The 23,161-nt window shown below is 41.1% G+C and overlaps 1 protein-coding gene across 2 annotated transcripts in view; it reads left to right on the top strand.

The window, feature by feature from the left end:
* LOC141257803 (protein Mis18-alpha-like) overlaps nt 1-23,161 on the top strand; it is a 115,086-nt gene that overhangs the window by 51,277 nt on the left and 40,648 nt on the right. For both annotated transcript variants that reach the window (XM_073672802.1, XM_073672803.1), the window contains exons 3-4: nt 60-182; nt 15,321-15,417. In XM_073672802.1, coding sequence (XP_073528903.1) covers nt 60-182; nt 15,321-15,417 — 220 coding nt within the window. The remainder of the gene's footprint in view (nt 1-59; nt 183-15,320; nt 15,418-23,161) is intronic.

The following is a 23,161-nucleotide window of genomic DNA, read 5'->3' as shown; positions in this document are numbered from 1 at the left end:
TGTGTTAAATTATACATAACTATATTAATCATACATTTTTGTTTGCCTTCCTTCCATAGTACTGTGCAGATTCTATACTGTAAAGGCTGTTCTGCAAGTATTGGAACGCTCTATATATCGACACCAAGACACCTGGAGTACAAGCGTGAATTGTTCAGCTTGAATAGATGTGCGATTACTTGGTAAGGTATCTTATATTTCAGTAATTTGGGCATTCTATTTGGTTAATCCTCCTTACACCTGGTATTAAGAAATTATAAAATGGCCCACACAAGATTCCCTGTTTATTACCCCCACAGAGTTAAGTATTTCCACCATATGGTGTACATGCTCCTGCCATGTGGTGTACATTACATCTTAGGTGCCTGTGTTTGAAGCGGGCTTACTCAATTTCTTGCTTATCTGGAGAAATCACAAAGCCATTAATAAGCAAGCTTTTTTTTTTTTTTTTTTTTTTTTTTTTTTTTTTAAATGCATTTCTCATAGTACACCAAAACACTGCTGCTTTTATGAAGCCTCTCCATCTTTACCTGACCTCAGCTGGTACGCGAGACTCCAGTGTCATGATTTGAAGTCTATAATCTGAAAAACTTTCATGCCTGATTTTCTGATTCCTTGCACTAATTTCTATTATTTAGCCCAAGTGGAGCGTTGTAACACATTCTTATTAGCAGCATGTTACAATTTCTCTTGTGTTTATTATTTTCATTAACGCCCCATGATTGCTTTCAGTCATGGAGATGGTCGGGATGGGAGAAGTAGGCTTGGGAGCTGATGCTGGCTAAACTACCGCGTTTTTCAAACTATAAGGCGCACCTAGCAACTAGGTTGAGACAGCAGAAAATAGAGAGAAATCTCAAATTGTAGGTTTCCTGGAAGTTTAAGAAATTGGACAGGTTAATAAACTAGTGCCCTTCTGTATGAATATTACTTCAGAAGAAGCCATGACTAGAAAACTTAATAAAATGCTGAATCTGGCTGTATAAAGAGGTTGTCCGATACCTATAATATCCTTTATAAATATCGCTAAGCCCTAACCAGTTTTGCAATTTGCTTTATGATAAAATTCCCTACCATTCTCTATCCTGCTAATCCTTACATGTGCTTTTTTTATTTATTCCTGTGGCTTTTTGTTTGCGAGAAGTCTCAAATGGAACATCACAGGATAATGGCCTCCAGTCACTCCTCCGAAGATTTTCACTTCCCGCATTTCCCCCTTCCGAATCCCAACACAGGATGTAAATCGAGGGTGGTCCTGCGGTCACTTGCCACAACACCTGTCGCCACCATCCTGTGATTACGTCCTGTTTCATGGGTGTTAGAGAAGTAACTGCAGCTTCTGTCTCTGCCACCTGCATTTTCAGTGGCTGCCATCACTGTCCCTGCTTCTGACACCGCCACCTCTTTCCCTGAAACGAATAGCCATCAGGATGCAATGACAGAAGCAGAATGAGAGACAGCAGCACCACCCTCTTATTTGTTTCAGGGTGATGCTAGAAGCTGTGGTGTGGCGCTGCTGTCACTCGCCCTGCTTCTATCTCTGTTCCCTGTGGACAATTTGCTTTAGGGAAAACTGCAGCAGTGTTAGAAGCTGGGACTCTGACAGCAGCCATTGAAGATTCGGGGGCAGAGGCTGCAGTTTCTTCTCTAACACCCCCTAAGAATCAGGACGTCATCACTGGATGGCAGTGACAGTAGATGTGGTTTGGCGACTGCAGCACCTCCTTCTGATCATGTCCCGTTTCAGAGGGTTTGATAGAAGCTACGGGGAAGTGAATGCAGGGCCGTTCACCAGTGACGTCCCGTTTAAAAGTCCCCTCAAATGAAACGTCATAGGAAGAAAAGAGAAAGAAAGCACACATAGGGAGAATACTAAGGAATTGTATAGTAAAGCTAATTTAAAATGTAGTTGGGGCATAAAGATATTTTCTAAAGAGCATTATAGGTATTGGACAACTTCTTTAATGGACAAGTTTTTGTCATTCAGTGCAAATTTTATAAACTCGGACCATCTTCTATCTTTGCCTACATTCCATGATATAAAACAGACTAGATACATCTTGGCAAGTAGGGAAAGAGCTGGTCCTTTCAAATTTTAATTAGGATTGATGCATATAAATAGTACATTTAATACATTTAACCATTTTAAACTTTTGCTGTATTTATGTGCTGCCATGATGGCTGAATACTTCCTGAGGGAGCAATCTACTACTGTCCATAAAATCCCAGCCATGTGAACACACAACTGCTTTGTTTATAGGTATTTTAATGCACCATATTGACAGCTTTGACTGTACTGTACTGGACTGCTAACCAGTGTCCTGTAGCACCAGCAGACATCACCATAGCTCATTATCCAGCCTCCTTGGCTTAGTGTGGAACTTTAAACAGTTTTACTGGCAGCATCTGAGGGAGAAGAAGAATCGTCCAGCATGTGATTGTTTAGAATGTGCCATCAGGAAACTAATTTGTCAACCTCATGTCAGGCAGAGACATGACTTTACTCAACAGTTCTTTCATTGACCAGCAGAGTACTTTGTGAACTAGCAGTGCTGCGGCCCCTGACTTCAGACTATTAGTCACAATTTTTTTTTCTTGCTAAAAAGTGCATCTTAGACACAGATGCTGGGTATTTACCATATTTTTTACTAGAATAGCTGTAGTCCAAGTTGAGCTCCGTCTGACTGTTGAAGATTTAAAAGCCACTGTCAATCTCTTGCAGCAGCGTTTAAAATGGAACACGTGCCAATGCCCACAACACATTCGTGGGGAACTGATGGTTTACTATGGCAACCGTGGACCTGCTGAAGGCTCATGTTGTCACCATCTTGGTACTCTTACAGAGCTCAGCCGCAAGCTGAACTTCAAAAGAGACCGAGATTTTAACTACAGTATATTATAATATACACTGCTCTAAAAAATAAAGGGAACACTTAAAAAACAGAATATAACTCCAAATAAATCAAACTTCTGTGAAATCAAACTGTCCACTTAGGAAGCAACACTGATTGACAATCAATTTCACATGCTGTTGTGCAAATGGAATAGACAATAGATGGAAATTATTGGCAATTATCAAGACACAGTCAATAAAGGAGTGGTTCTGCAGGTGGGGACCACAGACCACATCTCAGTACCAATGCTTTCTGGCTGATGTTTTGGTCACTTTTGAATGTTGGTTGTGCTTTCACACTCGTCGTAGCATAAGACGAACTCTACAACCCACAGAAGTTGCTCAGGTAGTGCAGCTCATCCAGGATGGCACATCAATGCAAGCTGTGGCAAGAAGGTTTGCTATGTCTGTCAGCATAGTGTCCAGAGGCTGGAGGCACTACCAGGAGACAGGCCAGTACACCAGGAGATGTGGAGTGGGCCATAGGAGGGCAACAACCCAGCAGCAGGACCGCTACCTCCGCCTTTGTGCAAGGAGGAACCGGAGGAGCACTGCCAGAGCCCTGCAAAATGACCTCCAGCGGGCCACAAATGTGCATGTGTCTGCACAAATGGTTAGAAACCGACTCCATGAGGGTGGTATGAGGGCCTGACCTCCACAGATGGGGGCTGTGAGCACAGCCCAACACCGTGCAGGACGCTTGGTATTTGCCACAGACCACCAGGATTGGCAAAGTCGCCACTGGCGCCCTGTGCTCTTCACAGATGAAAGCAGGTTCACACTGAGCACATGTGACAGACGTGACAGAGTCTGGAGACGCTGTGGAGAGCGATCTGCTGCCTGCAACATCCTTCAGCATGACTGGTTTGGCAGTGGATCAGTAATAGTATGGGGTGGCATTTGTTTGGAGTGCCGCACAGCCCTCCATGTGCTCGCCAGAGGTAGTCTGATTGCCATTAAGTACCGAGATGAGATCCTCAAACCCCTTGTGAGACCATATGCTTGTGCGGTTGGCCCTGGGTTCCTCCTAATGCAGGACAATGCCAGACCTCATGTGGCTGGAATGTGTCAGCATTGAAGCTATGGACTGGCCCGCCCGTTCCCCAGACCTGAATCCAATTGAGCACATCTGGGACATCATGTCTCGCTCCATCCACCAACGTCACGTTGCACCACAAACTGTCCAGGAGTTGGCGGATGCTTTAGTCCATGTCTGGGAGGAGATCCCACAGGAGACCATCCGCAACCTCATCAGGAGCATTCCCAGGCATTGTAGGGAGGTCATACAGGGACGTGGAGGCCACACACAATACTGAGCCTCATTTTGACTTGTTTAAAGGACATTACATCAAAGTTGGATCAGCCTGTAGAGCCAATTTCCACTTTAATTTTGGGGGTGACTCCAAATCCAGGCCTCCATTGGTTAATAAATTTGATTTCCATTGATGATTTTTGTGTGATTTTGTTGTCAGCACATTCAACTTTGTACAGAACAAAGTATTCAATGAGAATATTTCATTCATTCAGATCTAGGATGTGGTATTTGAGTGTTCCCTTTATTTTTTTGAGCAGTGTATATTCTATGCAATTGAACGATCACAGGTTCAAGTTCCTTGAGAAGACTAAAAAAAGTAGGTTTTAAAATGTATATCATCCCCTTTTCCCATTAAAAGTAAAGAAGTTGAAGAAATAAAAAAATATTAACCTATTTGGTATGGACTCATTGGTAAGTCTGATCTATCAAAGTACAAAATTAATCAACCCATACACGAAACACTGTCAAAAGAAGAAAATTCAAATGCCTGAATTGTGATGCATAAAAAAAACAATTGCCTAAAAGAAATGCAATAAGAAGTGATCAACATGTTGTATCTTAATCAATTTAAGTTTGACTTCTTTTGCATTTTCAGTTGATTGTTCTGTTAATGAATGATGTCATCCAAAACTAAAACTTGTCTCACAAAACACAAGCCCTCATGGCTATGTAGACAGAAAAATTAAAAAGTTAGGCCTTTTTGTAAGATTAGAAGGAAAAACGAAAGTGCAAAACGGTAACCACCTCCTGCTGTTCAGAAGCCTAATTGAAGGGTACAGTCATTACAATGTGTCCCTAAATAGCAGCTAGATTTACTATAGAATCATACAGCCACAAATTGGGTGTTAATTATTGACTGCAATCCAACCAATAGAGGGGACCCGTTTTGGATTGCCATTTCTGGTGGTGGTCTCCATTTGGTCAGTCTGCCGCAGTATTCAGAGATAGATGCTGGGAAAGGAAGTTGTTTCTGCGCTCTCTGAGGAAGGAGTCGGTGGACTCTGAAACGCTTAGACAATAAACCTACATTTTTATCCATTCTAATGCTTTGTCGTGACTCCAGAGAGCGCAGAAACAACTTCCTTTCCCAACATCTATCTCTGACATATCCATAGGAAGCTGCAGCATTTGGAGTCCAGGCTTTATAGGTGTTAGGTCCCACACAACCCTACTAGGTGAGCAGTTTTTAATACTTCTGTAACATTTATTAATTGGATAAGACCCTATTGCGCTCTTGCATTTTTTCCATGCTGCAGTATTCAGGCCATTATAAGAACACAAAGATCAGACCGATACATTTTAACCCTTTTCCGACATCAGCTGTACATGTGCGAGGCAATTCGGGAGCAGTTGTATGGAGCTGGCTCAAAGGCTGAGCCCACACCATACCCAGCAGATAATGGTTGTGCTACAAAGCCAGCATATGCTTCTAGCAGCCGTGTGGAGCTGAACTCTATCTGCTGCGTTTTAAGTTAAATGGCACTGTTAGCTCAGCAGAATTTAAAGCGGGCATCGTGTAGGAAGGTAGCATGCTATTCCAAGTGCCCGTCGGCTACACAGCGATGTGATTGCGGGGCGGCCATGCCCATCGGCCCCACAGTGATGTGATTGTGGGGTGCTGAAGGGTTGCTATGACAGCCAGGATTCTGCTGAAGATCCCAGTGTTTGCCTTTACTGTCCTTCGTTGAAACCTAGCCTGTGGCTGGGCTGCAAAGGGCACCATGATTTTTGCTGAGACGATCACAGGTTCAAGCTCCCTAAGAGGACTAAAAAATAAAGTAAAAAAAAGTTCAATAAAATCACCCCCCCATATACATGTGGAATCTTCAAGACCATTGTATCAAAATATAAAACTAGCCTGAAAATGGTATCAATGAAAACATCAGCTCGTCCTGCAAAAAAAAACAAGACCGCTCCATTGATTTAAAAACTGGTTCCTGAAAATGGTAAAGTAAATGTGAGGGGAAAAAAAAAATTATATTTTTTTTATTTATAGTTCCGCGCCTTTTTTTTTTTTTTTTAACACTATAAAATAAAAAAGGACAATTTTAGTATTACTGTAACTGCACTGACATGGTGAATCATGATGCCAAGTCATTTTTACCCATGATGCCAATTATCCCGTTAGTGACAGAGGCAATTTTGACCTTAATGATCAGCCAAGTTTTACAATTCTGGCTGGTGTCACTTGATATGGTAGTAACTCTGGAGAGAGTGGGGGGATTGAGCTCACCACGCCATGCAGTTTGATGCTCCAGGTTGAAAGCTGTGTCGGGTGCCGGTCCTGCTGGTGAAGTTCAGCCAAAGATTCAAAAAGAGGAAAGTAATCGGCACATCCGTCCAATGATGTATACACTTTAATAGCAGGCTTTATTGAAGAGTCATTAAAAACCTGATGTGTTTCTGGCACCCAAGCGCCCCGAGATTTGTTTTTTCATGACAAGTTGTACTTCATGATAGTGGTAAAATTTGTTTGATACCACTTGCATTTATTTGTGGAAAATTTCACAATTTTCAACCTTTTTTTCTTTTTTTATTTTTATGCCCTTTAAAACAGTTATGTCACACAAAATAATTAATGAATAACCTTTCCCACAAGTCTACTTTACATCAGTACAATATTTGAAACATTATTTTTTTATATTTTTTTTTTTTAGGATGTCAGAAAGAGGGGTTTAAATGTTGACCAGCAATTTCTCATTTTCTTACAAAATTTACAAAATCTTTTTTTTTTGGGGGGGTACCACATCACATTTTAAAGTGAAATTGAGGGGTCTATATGACAGAAAATACCCAAAAGTGACAACATTCTAAAAACTTTCAGGTGCTTCACAGGAATTAATGGAATGTGGAGGGGAAAAATAAACAACTTTTTTTCACACAAATTTTACTATAGACCCAATTTTTTTTCAAACTTTCACAAGGGTAACAGGAGAAAATGGACCCCAAAATTTGTTGTGCAATTTCTCCTGAGCATGCTGATACTGCATATGTTAGGGAAAACCACTGTTTGGGCGCACGGCAGGGCTTGGAAGGGAAGGAGCGCCATTTGACTTTTTGAACACAAAATTGGCTGGAATCGAGAGCGGATGCAATGGCACGTTTGGAGAGCCCTTGATGTGCTTGAACCGTGGAAACCCCCCAACAAGTGACCCCATTTTATTTATTTTTTTAAACTACAACCTCCAAGGATTTTATCCGGGAGGGTATAGTGAGCATTTTGAACCCATAGGTACGACAACGAATTTAATAACATTAGGTCATAATATTGAATACGTCGTCATTAGTTTTAAGCGCAAGTGCTCGCTACTTGCATCGGGTGCCCAAGTATGCACAGAATATTGCGGGTACTCGAGTCCCCACTCCGTATGTCTTGCGGCTGTTAGACACCCCAAAAACAAACCATGTGGGGATTGCACGTGAATGGCAGTCAATCCCCATGTGTTTTTTTTTGTCTGTGTAAAATGCGTGAAACATGTGGGGTGGGGACTCGAGCACCTGTGATACCCTGTGCATATCCGAGTACCTGATGCAAACTCGAGAATCGAGCACTTGAGCTAAACACTAGTCGCCATATCGTCTTTTTTATAATTTTTAGCTAACTAAAAGGGTGACAAAGGGGGATTTGATTTACTACATTTTTGCTTTTGATCACTGTGATGTACCCTATTGTTGCTGGGTATGGGCCAGCAGATATCTGTGGGCGCACTGCGCATACGCCCGCCATTTTTTTTTTTTTCCCGGTGGATGGTTGAGATACCGGGGAGTCTCAGGGGACATTTCTTTCCTCTGACGTGTATCATGTCAGGAGAGAGCAAAATGATTTAACAGCGGGCACTTCCTAATTTTTTTTTTTTTTTTGTGATCGCCATTATTCACTCAATAACGGCGATCATGTGGTCGGGGACTGGAAAATTCAACCCTGGCTTATTCCTGATCGCTGTTTTAAAACTGCAATGAGGGAATAAGACCCCTTAACGGCCGCTATTTTAATGTGTATCGGCGGTCGTTAAGGGTTTAAACAAAATTGAAAGCAAAGATGGAATTGCCTTTTTGTTTTTCACAATTTCACCTCACTCTGATTTTTTTTTTTTATTTATCCCCCCCCCCCCCCTGTTTTCCTGCAACTTGTATGGTAAAATGAATAATGTCATTCAAAAGTACAACTTGTCCTACAAAAACAAGCCCTCCTATGGCTGTGTGGACACAGTGTGGAAGGGAAGGAAAAAAAAGACAACGTACAAACTAAAAACTTCTTGAAGCAGCAGATGTTAAGCCAATGTGATTTGTCAAAGATTTGGGAAAATGGAGGCTTGATGGGTTTATAAGGTTAATTGGTACATGTCCACGATTTTAGTAATGGCTGTTCCTGGTATTACAAGAGTAAATGGGTCCCATTCAAGAGAATGGCGCTGAGCTGCATTACTAGGCACAGCCATTAGCCACACAGCATAGTAAGTAGAGGGACTGAGCCCTCACTGGAGTGCGTTGCCTCGTGCGAACCACTGTCTGTTGGCGGTGCCAAGAGTAGACCTTTAATTTTAGAGAACTGCATAAAACCTTTAATTGATGTTCAGACTATTGATGAAAAAAACATAGAATTTAAAGCTACATTTTTACATGTTCACTTTGTTGTCACTGTCCCTGCAAATTTAACCAATAAATAATTTTTTTCTTGATAAAATGATAAAGCTGACTAATCTCATTTTAGTTTCAAAAAGGTTTTATTTTATATTCAGAAAGTAAAAATAGTACACACTAACAATGCAATGGAATATGGTAATCTCAACAATCCCCTCGCGGAGGGGTCAAAAGTAGTAGCCTAAGAAGAAGGATAAAAGCTATAACAAGGCAAAAAGGAGAAAAAAATGAAAACGTAGGGCAAAATGGTCATGTAGAAGTGGATGAGGTAGACCAACTGCATTGTATTTACTGTATTTTGGAGACCTTTGAGGGTCATAGGAGGGTTTATTTAGCGATTTTAAAAGGTATTTTGGAGTCCGAGACAGACTGATGGTTCCCTGTAGTATAAACTGGTTTGTATAGCTGATCCATGGATCCAATACAGCATCGAATATGTCTTTGGTGTCTTGTTTACTTGAAGAGGACAAGATGCTTCCAGCTCCCGGTAAAAACCTTACTTTATTAGAAAACTAACTGGTTATTCCAAGCTTGGTCAAAGAACGCTGTAACATGTAGCTCCTTTCCATGATCATGTTTTTTTTGGAATTCACATGCATTAACCAGTTTTACATTTTCTAATAGTCAGGTTTTTACTGAGGACTGGAAACCTTTTTTTCTCTTTTCCTATGGACAGCCAAGTTTAGTCATAACGGATTTCCGTGCTCCTGGATTATGAGAGCCGTATTGGATGAGCTGGCTATAGGCTTTTTTTTTTGTTTTAGTTGCTTAAGTGCATTCATAAATCATTGTGAAAAAAAAATATATATACATAGTACAGACCAAAAGTTTGGACACACCTTCTCATTTAAAGATTTTTCTGTTTTTTCATGACTATGTACAATTTTCATTCACACTGAAGGCATCAAAACTATGAATTAACACATGTGGAATTATATACTTAACAAAAAAGTGTGAAACAACTGAAAATATGTCTTATATTCTTGGTTCTTCAAAGTAGCCACCTTTTGCTTTGATGACTGCTTTGCACACTCTTGGCATTCTCTTGATGAGCTTCAAGAGGTAGTCACCGGAAATGGTCTTCCAACAATCTTGAAGGAGTTCCCAGAGATGCTTAGCACTTGTTGGCCCTTTTGCCTTCACTCTGCAGTCCAGCTCACCCCAAACCATCTCGATTGGGTTCAGGTCTTGTGACTATGGAGGCCAGGTCATCTGGCGTAGCACCCCATCACTCTCCTTCTTGGTCAAATAGCCCTTACACAGCCTGGAGGTGTGTTTGGGGTCATTGTCCTGTTGAAAAAGAAATGATGGTCCAACTAAGCGCAAACCGAATGGAATAGTATGCCGCTGCAAGATGCTGTGGTAGCCATGCTGGTTCAGTATGCCTTCAATTTTGACTAAATCCCCAACAGTGTCACCAGCAAAGCACCCCCACACCATCACACCTCCTCCTCCATGCTTCACAGTGGGAACCAGGCATGTAGAGTCCATCCGTTCACCTTTTCTGCGTCGCACAAAGACACGGTGGTTGGAAACAAAGATATCAAATTTGGACTCATCAGACCAAAGCACAGATTTCCACTGGTCTAATGTCCATTCCTTGTGTTCTTTAGCCCAAACAAGTCTCTTCTGCTTGTTGCCTGTCCTTAGTAGTGGTTTCCTAGCAGCTATTTTGCCATGAAGGCCTGCTGCACAAAGTCTCCTCTTAACAGTTGTTGAAGAGATGTGTCTGCTGCTAGAACTCTGTGTGCATTGACCTGGTCTCTAATCTGAGCTGCTGTTAACCTGCAATTTCTGAGGCTGGTGACTCGGATAAACTTATCCTCAGAAGCAGAGGTGACTATCAGCTGTGTATCAACCAGACTTCTGCACAACACAACTGATGGTCCCAACCCCATTTATAAGGCAAGAAATCCCACTTATTAAACCTGACAGGGCATACCTGTGAAGTGAAAACCATTTCCGGTGACTACCTCTTGAAGCTCATCAAGAGAATGCCAAGAGTGTGCAAAGCAGTCATCAAAGCAAAAGGTGGCTACGTTGAAGAACCTAGAATATAAGACATATTTTCAGTTGTTTCACACTTTTTTGTTAAGTATATAATTCCACATGTGTTAATTCATAGTTTTGATGCCTTCAGTGTGAATGTACAATTTTCATAGTCATGAAAATACAGAAAAATCTTTAAATGAGAAGGTGTGTCCAAACTTTTGGTCTGTACTGTATGTGTAGATATGTATGTGTGTATATATATATATATATATATATATATATATATATATATATATATATATATATATATATATATATATATATATATATATATATATATATATATATATATATATATATATATATATATAAATAATATAAAAATATACAGGGTGGTCCAAAAGTAGGTGAACAGAAAGTGTAATAAGATTATGAAGGGGGAGATTTATCAAACATGGTGTAAAGTGAAACTGGCTCAGTTGCCCTTAGCAACCAATCAGATTCCACTTTTCATTCCTCATAGACTCTTTGGAAAAAAGTCTTTATTTTCAACAAGATGGGGCCCCTCCACATTATTCAAGAGTGGTCCGCAAGTATCTTGATGAAACATTTCCTAATAAATGGATTGGCCGGCACGTTCACCAGACTTGACCCCAATGGATTTTTTCTTTTGGGGAGTACTCAAGGACAAAGTTTATAGTTGAAAACCAAGAAGTGTCAGTGATTTGAAAAATTACATAAGATGCATTTCAAGAAATTAATACCCAAAGAGACTTGTGCAAAAAAGCTTGTTGAAGCGTAAGAGGCGACTTCAAAGCTTTGCAAATTGTAATGGAAAACAGTTTGAGCACCTGCGCTGATAAAATTTAAGGACTTTTGTATTATTGTTCAGAATAAAATGTAATTGTTAATGTTATGCTTGTGTTAGTAAATATAATTTTATATATGAATCAAGATAAATGTTATTTTCTGTCCACCTACTTTTGGACCACCCTGTGTGTGTGTGTGTGTGTGTGTGTGTGTGTGTATATGTATGTGTATATATATATATATATATATATATATATATATATATATATATATATATATATATATATATATATATATATATATATATATATATACAAAAAAAAAGTATTGATTTGATTTATTTTTGGATTGTCCATTAAAAAGAATAATTGCAATAGAAAGGCGAAAGAGTTACAAAGTGATTGTCCATAGATTCACCCATCTTTCCTGGGATCCTGGATGGTAGGTTACGTCGGTCTGTATCCAGCGCATGTGTCAGGGCCTACATGTCATCTCCTTCCTTCACACGTAGATCCTCTGTCTAGTGTCATGTGTAGTGCAAGAGACTCTCCCTGTCTCTAACATGGGGTTATATAGGCCCCTCACAACACCTGTTCTTCTGCATATGGCACTAACTTACACCAAGCTAAAAATAGCCTGAATGTGTAGCACGAGGCTGATGCAATCTTATGCAAAGTACAGAATTAAGAATAAAAATGAATATCCATAATTAATATTTAACAATCATATTTAATTATGAAGTCAAAGAAGTGGATTTCCACTTGACTGTACACTATCATAGTGCAGCATTGATTCCATCAGTGGGTGTTATTGTTAGTTCTTGGGGGTTTATCACTCAGCAGCATGATACTTGACAGTAGCTGGAGCTGTGTATTGAGCATATTAATCGTGTTAAAGCTCCTTTCCCCTCTCCTCGTCCCACCCAGTGGGCAATTTCACCATATGTGCCAAGTGTTATGCACAGAGTTGCAGTTTCTGAAACCTCTCGGCATATTCTGTGAAGGAACATGGTAAATTTCATGTAATTAATTGACGTTTACATCAGGGATAGAGAATGGTAGATCGACTTGCAGGGCTCTATTCGCTAGGTACCACTGATCTGGACCAGGTGGGAGGCCCGTGAGCCTCTTGCCTTTTTGGCATCCCCGATGGAGCTTTTGATTAGCCAGGGCTGGCACGACATCATCTGTGTGACGTGGCGCACACATGATGTAGCGCCAGCCATGACCAATCAAACGCTGCGCCAGGGACACTGGAAGGTGATAGGCCGTTAAATTTATAATCTAGCCTCCAGGTACTACTAACCTAGACACTGGATCGGAGTACCGCGAATCGATTCGCTCATCTCTTGACTGCCTATAAATAATGTGACAAAACAACAATGCAATTGCTCTAGTGACCTTGCATTAGTCAGATCACTCTCCCACTTGTCTGATATCGCTATTTTTATTTGAGTGTACTGGGAGTTTAATATTGAGCTAAGAAATGAAATGACCCCTGTCAGGAAAATATTAATATCAGGGACAGATTAACAAAATATTAGCCCTTCTCCCATGCCCTCTGCTGTAGTGTTTGTCCAGAGATGACAATCATACAGTGTCTACTGCTAATTATCACCACTTGTCGGCACCGAGCTGTCCCATTTTCCTCAGCACAAAAGCCCCAATTAGCTCATGCCTGAGAAATGGCTAATGCAAATAAGGCCCGCCAAGGAGTGTTATAACTTCGTTAGGAAGCAAGCATCTTGTCTCTGAAAGACACAGGAGGTAATTAAAACACAGGCTTGCACTAATTTACATGTACCCGTGAGGCTGGTTCCCGAGCTTCAAAGGGGAATTTGCAGACCTGATGACTCCGATATGAATTATGAGATATTATGCGTTCTATATGTCCGACAGTAACGGGAACCATATGTGTAGTGACCAAATCAGCCCAGGAAGGTATAGGTAGTTTTCCAGGGCTGTAACTAAAATCAAGGAGCTGTCGCTTAAAAACACCGGAATAGCAGACTGCAGCTATGTGAAGTGTGATATCAAAATAAAGATAAAATCATAAGGGAAAAAATTGCGTAGTTTGCAAGCTTCTGCGATCAACGAGCGATGAGTTATCGCAGAAGTTAGTGTTTCTAATAAAAATGTACAGGCTGGAGACCGGCCCACATGATGTCACCACGAGGGGCGTGCGGCCAGATCTCCCCTTAGGTATAAAAGAATCTATGGAGAAGACAGGAGCATTCATTGCCAGGGGGGAATAAGAATTATAAGCAACAGGTCCGGTTCATTAACAGCATATTTCATCTGGCGAGCCCCTCCTCCACCTATATTGAATCGTCTCCACGATCGTATAGAGTAAGTTGTCTTCTTTTTACCCTGTTTATTTTATATGCATTACTTCAACTTTGATATACAGTAAGGTTTTTAATATAGACAGTGTAGGACCGTCCCAATTTAGGGTCACCTTGTCGCTAGTGGGACTGCTTGTATACTTTTTTTGATCAAAAATAGTTCACTAAGTACCCTATATTTCATATGCAACTTTGCTTTACATTTATATATAATGATGGTAGGGTATGAGATATTTTGTCTTTTGTAGGTTTTGCATCTTTTTGCTAGTGTGAACATGCTCCTATTTCTTGCATGTGTACCATCTTAGACCTCAGTTCACATTGCTTGGTTTCCTGTTTATTTTATGTAACTGCCTATGTATTTTAATGTCCCCTTTGTAACATCCTTGTATATATTTTTCCTGAACACTGCCTCCCTTTTCGATTTAAATATAAAATTTAATAGTTCTGTTTCTTTTGTTCTGTAATCGTTCCCTTCCCCGAAGCCATATGCGCTACCAAAACGCAGGCGTCCGGCCAGGCCTGTATTATATTTTAAACTCGGCCGGTGGTGGCAGAGAGTATTAATAATTGGGCTATCGTGAAGCTGACAGTGACCGTACGGAGGGCGTTAAACACTGATTCCAGGCTGTGGAACCCAGGGTGTTACGCCATACTCTCACTGGTCGCTTACCGATACCTACGTAGAGAGTACTCTGGATCGCGTGCTTTCGACTCCGGGCGAAATACGGACAGCGTAACGGCACGGTGAGATATTGTGTGATCTCCCCGGTGTCGTCCTGACTGTGTGTGGGTGGAAACCCTGACAACCCCTTAGGAGTAGCGATCATTTTTACACAGCAATTCAATTTACGATGGGATCGGATTTTGAACTGGTCTGGGAAGGGATCCAGTAAGTGGTGAATTTTGGGGTAGATAAAAAGTTTCTTGAAGGGGGGAGAGAATTTTTCTTTCAGGGTCTCCAGTGGTAAGCCAAAGGAATTTGAGTAGAAATGATGTAGTCAAATGTCTTAATGCCATTGGATTGATCTAGGCTCTAAACACAACTTAAAAAATAGATTCAGAATAAGTAAGGATGACTTTTAGAGTTTGAATTGAAAGTTCACAGAGCACAAGAGTTGTATAGAAAGTAATATGAAAGGAGATTTCTTTAAAATTTGTAATGAAAGAGTGCCTGTGGCCCATAGACTACTAAAAGTGTAAGGAGCTCACAATGCTGACTCAAGGGACATTTAACAATGCACTGTGGAATAATCATTCTCTGGTAATAATCATCTGATTGCAATAATTAGGAATTACCAAAATAACAATTGTCTGTCTTCCAGTTATAGTTTTAATGAAGCTTCGAAACAAAGAGCAAGAGGGCCTCAAGATCAAGTGACCTATTCAACAGTTTCTTTTCTGGAAACACAACTGAAAAAGGTACAAGGGGAACCTTCACAATGTAGCTCAGCTAGCAATTAGAAGGTTACTGGAACAATGAGTGATTAAATAATGTGGAGACCTGCAGGGAATTTCACTTCAATATGGTACACCTCTGTATTGAGACGAACTGGAACAATGTTACAAAATTTGTCAGTTTTTCATTTAAACAATAAGAAATTGAATAGGGAGAAGAAAACCTAAGTTAATGTTTTATGATTGTAGGCTAGCGTAATGTTAGGAGTATTGCAGATTCTATAATGAAAACCCCAACAGACATGAACCCATTTTAACCCCTTAGTGACTGAGTTAATTTTCATCCTTCCTGACAAGGCCAAATTTTAGAAATCTGACCGGTGATCCTTTATGGGAGTAATATGCAAATTATCTCTTCAGAGTAAGAGGATTAGAACTCTAGTGCCACCTATAGGAAGTATCAATCCTAAAAGTCAATATCGACTCTAATGAGCTTTGTCACATGACTTGGGGATTAAAGCAAAGCCAAAATCTCAATTTGCAGACACTGTTTCAGAGTACTGCCCCTCGTCAGTGCAAAGTGTGCAATCTGGTTTGGCTGGGTGAGAGGCGCCTGACTTTATGAGATAATAACTCTGGATAGCTTCAACGTATCCCAGTGATTCTGGAATATTATACTTCTTGATAGTGGTAAAATTTGTACAACATGACTTGCGTTTATTTGTGAAAATATCGCAATTTTGGCAAAAAAGTGAAGAAAATTCACTATTTTCTAACTTTCAATCTTTATATCCTTTAACCCCTTTACAATCTTGGGATTTTCCGTTTTTGCATTTCCATTTTTGCTCACCTTATTCCCAGAGCCATAACTTCTTTTTTTTTTTTCAGTCAATATGGACGTATGAAGTCTTGTTTTTTGCGGGACAAATTGAAAAAAAAATACAATCAGATAATTTTTTATTGTGAAAGATATCAAGATACATACACATTTTTAACTTGTTTATAGAAACATTCAAAACTAAATATAAGAAACACGCAAATTAAAAAACAAGTCAACCAAACACAAACCAGTTCACATTAACGGTCATCGTAGGTATTGTCATTTGTTTACTACAAATTACATATATGAATACCATCTGACTGTTTGTTTATTGCATTAAAATACAGAGAATTACAGCATTTACTTGTAATTATTTTTGACCCTTTTGTTTTTTAAGATCTAACACTTGGGTGTGTAAGTTAGGGACAGGAGATTTTACAGGTTTATGACAAGGAAATGTACAGATGGTCTATCATAGTGTTTCTGAGAAGACTTTCCAATGTAATCCCTGGAGAAGTTAAAACATTTATAATGCTATGCGAACAATGGTTATGGGTGTTTCTTTTAATATATGTTCCCCTTTTCATACGAGGTTTCTATTCAATGTAGTGCTAAAAGTTTTCTAGCTTGAAATAGTACTCGGGAGATAGCTATAGCTATAGGGGAATCCGAATCCAGACCCTCCTCCAACAGACTTTGCAGATTTTGGGTTCCAACTGTATATGGATTCCAAACACAGATTTTAAGTCAACTACCCCTTCCAATAGTTCCCAATGTTTTACACTCCCACATGATGTGCATTAAATGAGCGTCGTTTTTCCCTCATCTTGGACACAGGTTGTCCACTCGTATACCAGTTTTAAATAGGATACTCGGGGTCTTATATACTCTATAAATAAGAAAGATTTGGGACAGTCTTTGATCCGGGCAAGGATAATTTAGGAATTAGATCCAGCACCTCTTCCCATTGTTCCTCAGATAGGGGACCCAAATCTTTCCCACTTTACTTTGGCTGTGATGGGATACTTTTCTAAATGGACAGCAGCCATAAGCACATACATACATACATACATACATACATACATACATACATACATACATACATACATACATACATACATACATACATACATACAGCCCCTGCGAGTTCAGTTGCCACAAAGGTACTGCATCTCACCCAGAGGTGTGGTACCCCACTCTCAGGTAAGGATGGAGTACTAACCGGGACCCACCCATCTGCATCCAACACTACACCATTCTAAACCAGCAGGCGGGGCAAGATGCATGCGTACAGTGCTGAGCCCTGTCCCTGGTTGGAAGAGGGGGAACCATGTAGTGGGTGTGGGTGGAGGAAGTAGTTCAGGGGAGCACTGAGTGAAGCATATAAAAAGGGGAACCATCTTGAAGGAGTCAAATCAGTCTGAGGAGAGAGTGAGAAGAGAGAGAGAGAGTGTTAGGAGCAGGAGCTCTGTAGGAGCTCTGCTCAGGAGGAGAGGAGGAAGGAGCGGGCCAAGACTGAGAGGCCCATGAGAACAGACTGAGAGAGGACTGGAGCAGAGGGAAGGCTCAAATCTACACGGACGTGGAGGGATCAGGCCGCAGAGGGGATCGGCCCCTAACTAGTGGAGAACAAGGCTCCGCTAGAAAACCGGATGCTACTGTACTTTCAAGGTGCAGCTGCCAACTACCACAATTACATCGCCGAAAAGGTGGCCACATAGGGTCCAGGGGACCGCACGTCGCCCGACAAGACCCGAGGCTACTGGCTTGGGACACTGATTGTGAGGCGCAGGAAGACTATCGACAAAGGAACATAGAACGGGGTTCCGTTTAAGTACTCTTGAAATACTTAAAAGCTGCTGAACCCCTTTCTTTGTGAACATCGGACGACGTGGGTGGTTATAATCTGGCAGTTGTAACCTGGAGCAGCGTGATAACTGTGAGTAAAACCTTGAAGACTGCACCTCACTGTGTCCTAGAATTATTGCTGTGCCATCATCAGCCCTGCACTACACAGCACCAGCAACATCTACCTCATAGCATCACTATATCCTGCCCTGGAGCTGAGCTCTGCCTGTGGAGAGCTGAACCAACTCAGCTGCGTCACCATCAGCTCCAGAGGATCTGCACCGCAGCGGTGGCCCCATATAGCCGCATACCACAGGTGCCGTCACGAACATTAACCTCTAAAAACTTATTTCCCTTTTTACTTTTCCCCTTTTATTGACTGCCCTGGCTCACGGACCAGGTCACTGCTACTGTGACATCCCCCAGCATCGACTGGCCCGACTACAGAGTACCCCACGGCCCAGGGGGCGCGTCACATACACATATACACACTTTAATTTATATATGGGAAATTACACCCTTCGTGTCTATCGCAGAAGCAATTGTATCAATTATAGTGTTTATTTATAATAATGTCATTTGCTCTGAGTTGTGCATTATACGCATGACGTATTTGCAAAAATTTATAAAACATTTTGTGAGTAAGATTGTAGCCTGCTCTTATTTGTTCGAAGTTTTAAAATATTCCCTCACGTAGGAGTTGACAAAAGAAAAATCCCCCAATCTTCCCAATTGTTGAAGCCTTTTAGCTTGTATATCTCTGGCATGTTTTAGTTATACCATAGAGGTGTGTAGTTTGTGAATTTACAAGTTGTACTTTTTGACGACACCATTGGTTTTACCATATCGTGTACTGGGAAACAGGGGGGAAAAAAATCAAACTGGTGAAATTGCGCAAAAAAAAAAAAAAACAATTCCACAATTTTTTTATTTTACTATGTTCACTGAATGCTAAAACTGACCTGCCAACCTGCCAAATGATTATCAAGGTCACTACGAGTTTGCAGATACCAAAAATGTATAGGTCCTTTTTTATTTAAGTGGTGAAAAAAATTCCAAGGTTTGTTTAAAAAAAAAAAAAAAACTCCCATTTTCTGAGACCCAAAGCGTCTCCATTTTTTGGGATCTGGGGTGGGTCAGGGTTTATATTCTGCATGCTGAACTGACGTCTTTATTGATAGTCGGGCTGAGGTCTTGCTATGTGCAGCTAATATGATCATCTGCTATGAACGCTGGCCACAGCTGTCATGTGCCTGAAAAGATGCGGGCTCATCGTCGGAGCCCGCGTCAAAGGTGGATACACAACCTGCGTCATGGGTCGTGAAGAGGTTAAACCAGTTAGTCATGCTGAACAAAATTAATCCAATTTCCCATATGTCTACTTTACATCTGCCTCATTTTTCAAACGTCTTTTTATTTTGTTAGGATGTTAGATGGGTTAAACGTTTAGTAGCAATTTCTCATTCAGATTTCAATGGACCTTGAGGGTCCTATATATCGGAATAGTGATACCATTTTAAAAACCGCACCCCTCAAATACTTCAAAACTGTCAATTTTTTTAATCCTTCAGGTGCTTCACACAAATTAATGCAAAGTGGAATGAAAAAAAATAATTTTACCTCTAATGTTGCTTTAACCCCATTTTTTTTTTTTCCATTTTTGCAAGAGGTAACACCAAAAAAGTAGACCCCAGCTTGTTACCCGCTTTCTTATGAGTGCAGGGAAAAAAGTTCTGTTTTGGACAATATTTGAATTTTGTCTGAAATAGATTGCAGGCACTATGTTGCATTTGCAGGTCCCTTAAGGCGCCTAAACTGCAGAAACCACCCACAAGTGACCATATTTTGGAAACTACACCTCAAGGATTTTATCCAGGTGTATAGTGAGCATTTTAAACCCACAGGTAATGCACAGAATTTGATAACATTCAGTATGATGACCTAATGTTATCATATCATCATTTTTGTTTTGTTTTTTGCAACTTTTGAATAATCCCTAACTCTAGGCCCAACCCTAATGGCAAAGAATGAAAGAAATATTAAAAATATTATAAAATGTAATCTGACTAGGGGGATGACACCGGATTAGGGGTGGTGGGGCACAGCCCAAGTGCTGCCATATTTACTAATTATTGGGCTTTTTATTAATGTGATAGACCCAGTGATCAAAAGTCAGCAACAAATAGGAAAAATCCCTGTGGTTGCCGGTTGCAGGCCGGCAGATCTCGACGGGCGCACGACACATGCGCCTGCCTTTTTTACTTCAGGAGAAGGAAGAGGCGGAACCGTGAGGTGCTTAGGGACATCATTTCTCTCTCCTCTGACATGTATATTATGTCAGAGGAGAGAGAAATGATTTTTACACCGGATCTCACTTTTTTTTTTTTTTTACGTGATCGTCATTATTCATTGAATAACGGCGATCAAGTGATCGGGGACCGGAGCAAAAAAAAAAAAAACTGCCCTGGTCATATTCTTCAGGGTCTCTTCTACATCCGGTAGCTGAGACCCTAGACGTTTTTGGACTCTTGGGGACGCGATTACCTTATTCCCGATCACTGTTTTAAAAAGGCGATGAGGGAATAAGGCCCGTTAGCGGCCGCCATTTTAATGCGTATCGTTAAGGGGTTAAGTCAAAACAGGAAAATGGCGCCGGTGACGACTCATACACAGATTTAGATCTCTGCTCAATGACCAGCCAAGATGTGCCTGCACACGTGCCATCACTTTGCTGAAGACTGCCAGAAGATCAATGTGCCGCCTGTGTATAGGTTGGCACTGACGCAAAGTTTAAAGCAGGAGGACGATGGAGACAACAGGAGCAGCAGAGGGGCCGTGGCAGAGACGAAGACCTACCCACAGTCCTAACCTGATGTACGAAGCTATGATTATAAGAAAATTTCAAACCCTGATTAAAACAATACCTGTGGTGAAGAAATCATGTAATCAGTATCACAGCACCAATATGGCCACATGTGTACTGCACCAAGCAAAATCCTGCTGAGAGGTTCCCTTTAAATTGACCTGAAAGTGAGGCTCATGCTTGATGACACGAGAATCACTAAGTAACTTTAAGACCCTGCCTGTATTTTTGAGTACCGCTCTTCGCCATGCTGATTTGTCTCCCAGCCCAAGGTCATATGAGGCTTCTTCAGTGGGAGGTCCTGTCAGCGCAAAAATCCTTCAACGGACATTTAGAAAGAATACTATCTCTTTCCCTAGAGGCGGTAGACTCCCTCTCATGGTGGACAAACAGGGAGAATGTGACCTCAGGCTTGCAGTGGTCCAGACAAGTCAAGCATACAATTACAACAGATGCTCCGGCTGGGGGGGGGGTCATCTAGCAGATCTCTCGGTTCAGGGGCTCTGGCTACGTCACCAAAATAGGGACATCATCGAACCTAAAAGAGCTTTTGGCAGTGGAGAAATCCCTGATAGGCTTCCTTCCCCACATACAGGGTCGCCATGTCCAGATCAAGTCCGACAATCGGACAACAGTGGCTTATATAAATCACCAGGGAGGAACAAGATCACCCTCCCTGATGGTAGTGGCAAACTGAATCCTGCAACTAGCAGAACAGCATCTCCCATTCCTCAGTGCTCTTTACATCCGAGGGGTAGAAAATTCAAAGGCAGATTTTCTCAGTCGTCACAATTTAAGATAGGGAGAGTGGGCTCTAAACCCGATAGTCTTCCAGCAGATTATCCAACTATGGGGGTCACCGGACATAGATTTGTTCGCCACCAGGGCGAACAGGAAGGTGGAGAGATTCTGTTCACTAGATCCGACAGAGAATCCCTATGCTGTAGACGCTCTCCAGATACCCTGGAAGTTCAGGAGGGCCTATGCTTTTCCACCGACAGTAATGATCCCGGTAGTTGTGAGGAAAATTCGGGAGTAGGGGGCAAGGATAATTCTGATGGCCCCCTTTTTGCCAAAAAGACCCTGGTTATCACTGCTTCGTCTAATGTCTGACTCGGATCCCTGAGTTCTGCCGGACAGGCCGGACCTTCTGATGCAGGCGCGTTGTGAAGCCTGTCAGGTCCCATGTATTAAGGTGGTCCTGAACAGTTGCTTCCCATAGGATTGTCTTATTGAACATCCAAACCCCCAAACTATACTGCAATATCGTTAACTGATGAAGGTCACTGCGACCAAAACGTTTTATGTTCACTAATGGACTGCAAATAAAATTTCACTGCTTTGAATATTTGAGTGCCAAGGCTATTTTTGTATGTCAGTGGGTTCGGCCCCTACTTGAGCACCATTACACAGCAGTTCAGCGTTTTTTTTTTTTTTGTATTATTTGCAGTATATATGTCATGGCTAGGAAGTAGTTCCCGACCGATGAGTCATGTCATGCTGATCGCCTGCGCATAGAAGCTTTGCACGTGCGATCGCCTGGTTCTCAGCTAACATCACAGCTGACACCTGGCTCGCACTACCAGGAGCAGTGCCCGCACCGCTCCAACAGTTTAACCCCCTAAATGCTGTGATGGATATCGATCGCAGCATTAACAAGACGGGGAGAGGGAAGGGTCTCCCTCTCCTCTGATCAGCGCCCCCACGACATGGTGAGGCCCTGATCGCAGAGCATGGTCAAAAGGGTCTTGCGTCAGTGCAGAACTGACATGTATTAAGCATTGCAATGGTTTAACCAGCAATCAGACTGCTGAAAGTGAAAGTCCCATAGAGGGACTAAGTAAAAAAAATAAAATAACAAAAATTGGAAAAATATTTTTTAAAAAATCACAAAATGAAAGAAATATTGTACCTATAAAGAAGTATTTTTATGTAAAAAAATAAATGAAAAAAAAAGTACACATTTGATAGTGCCGCATCTGGAATGACCTGACCTAGAAAACTGTCAAACTGGTTAAACCCTTCAGTGAACTTCATAATAAAAAACTAGGCAAAAAAAGTGCTTTTTTACCATACAGCCAATAAAAAATGTAATAAAACTTGATCAAAAAGTCTAATGTAAATAAAAATGCTATCGCTGAAAACGTCATCTTGTCCCGCAAAAAAACAAGCCGCCATACAGCTCCATCCACAGAAAAAGTTATAGCTCTTAGAATAAAGCAATGCAAAAATTTTTT

Source organism: Phyllobates terribilis, unplaced genomic scaffold (genome assembly GCF_046119375.1).
Source record: "Phyllobates terribilis strain yellow unplaced genomic scaffold, ASM4611937v1 Scaffold_3__8_contigs__length_932513732, whole genome shotgun sequence".
Taxonomy (NCBI): domain Eukaryota; kingdom Metazoa; phylum Chordata; class Amphibia; order Anura; family Dendrobatidae; genus Phyllobates; species Phyllobates terribilis.
This window is presented reverse-complemented; position numbering and strand designations above follow the sequence as displayed.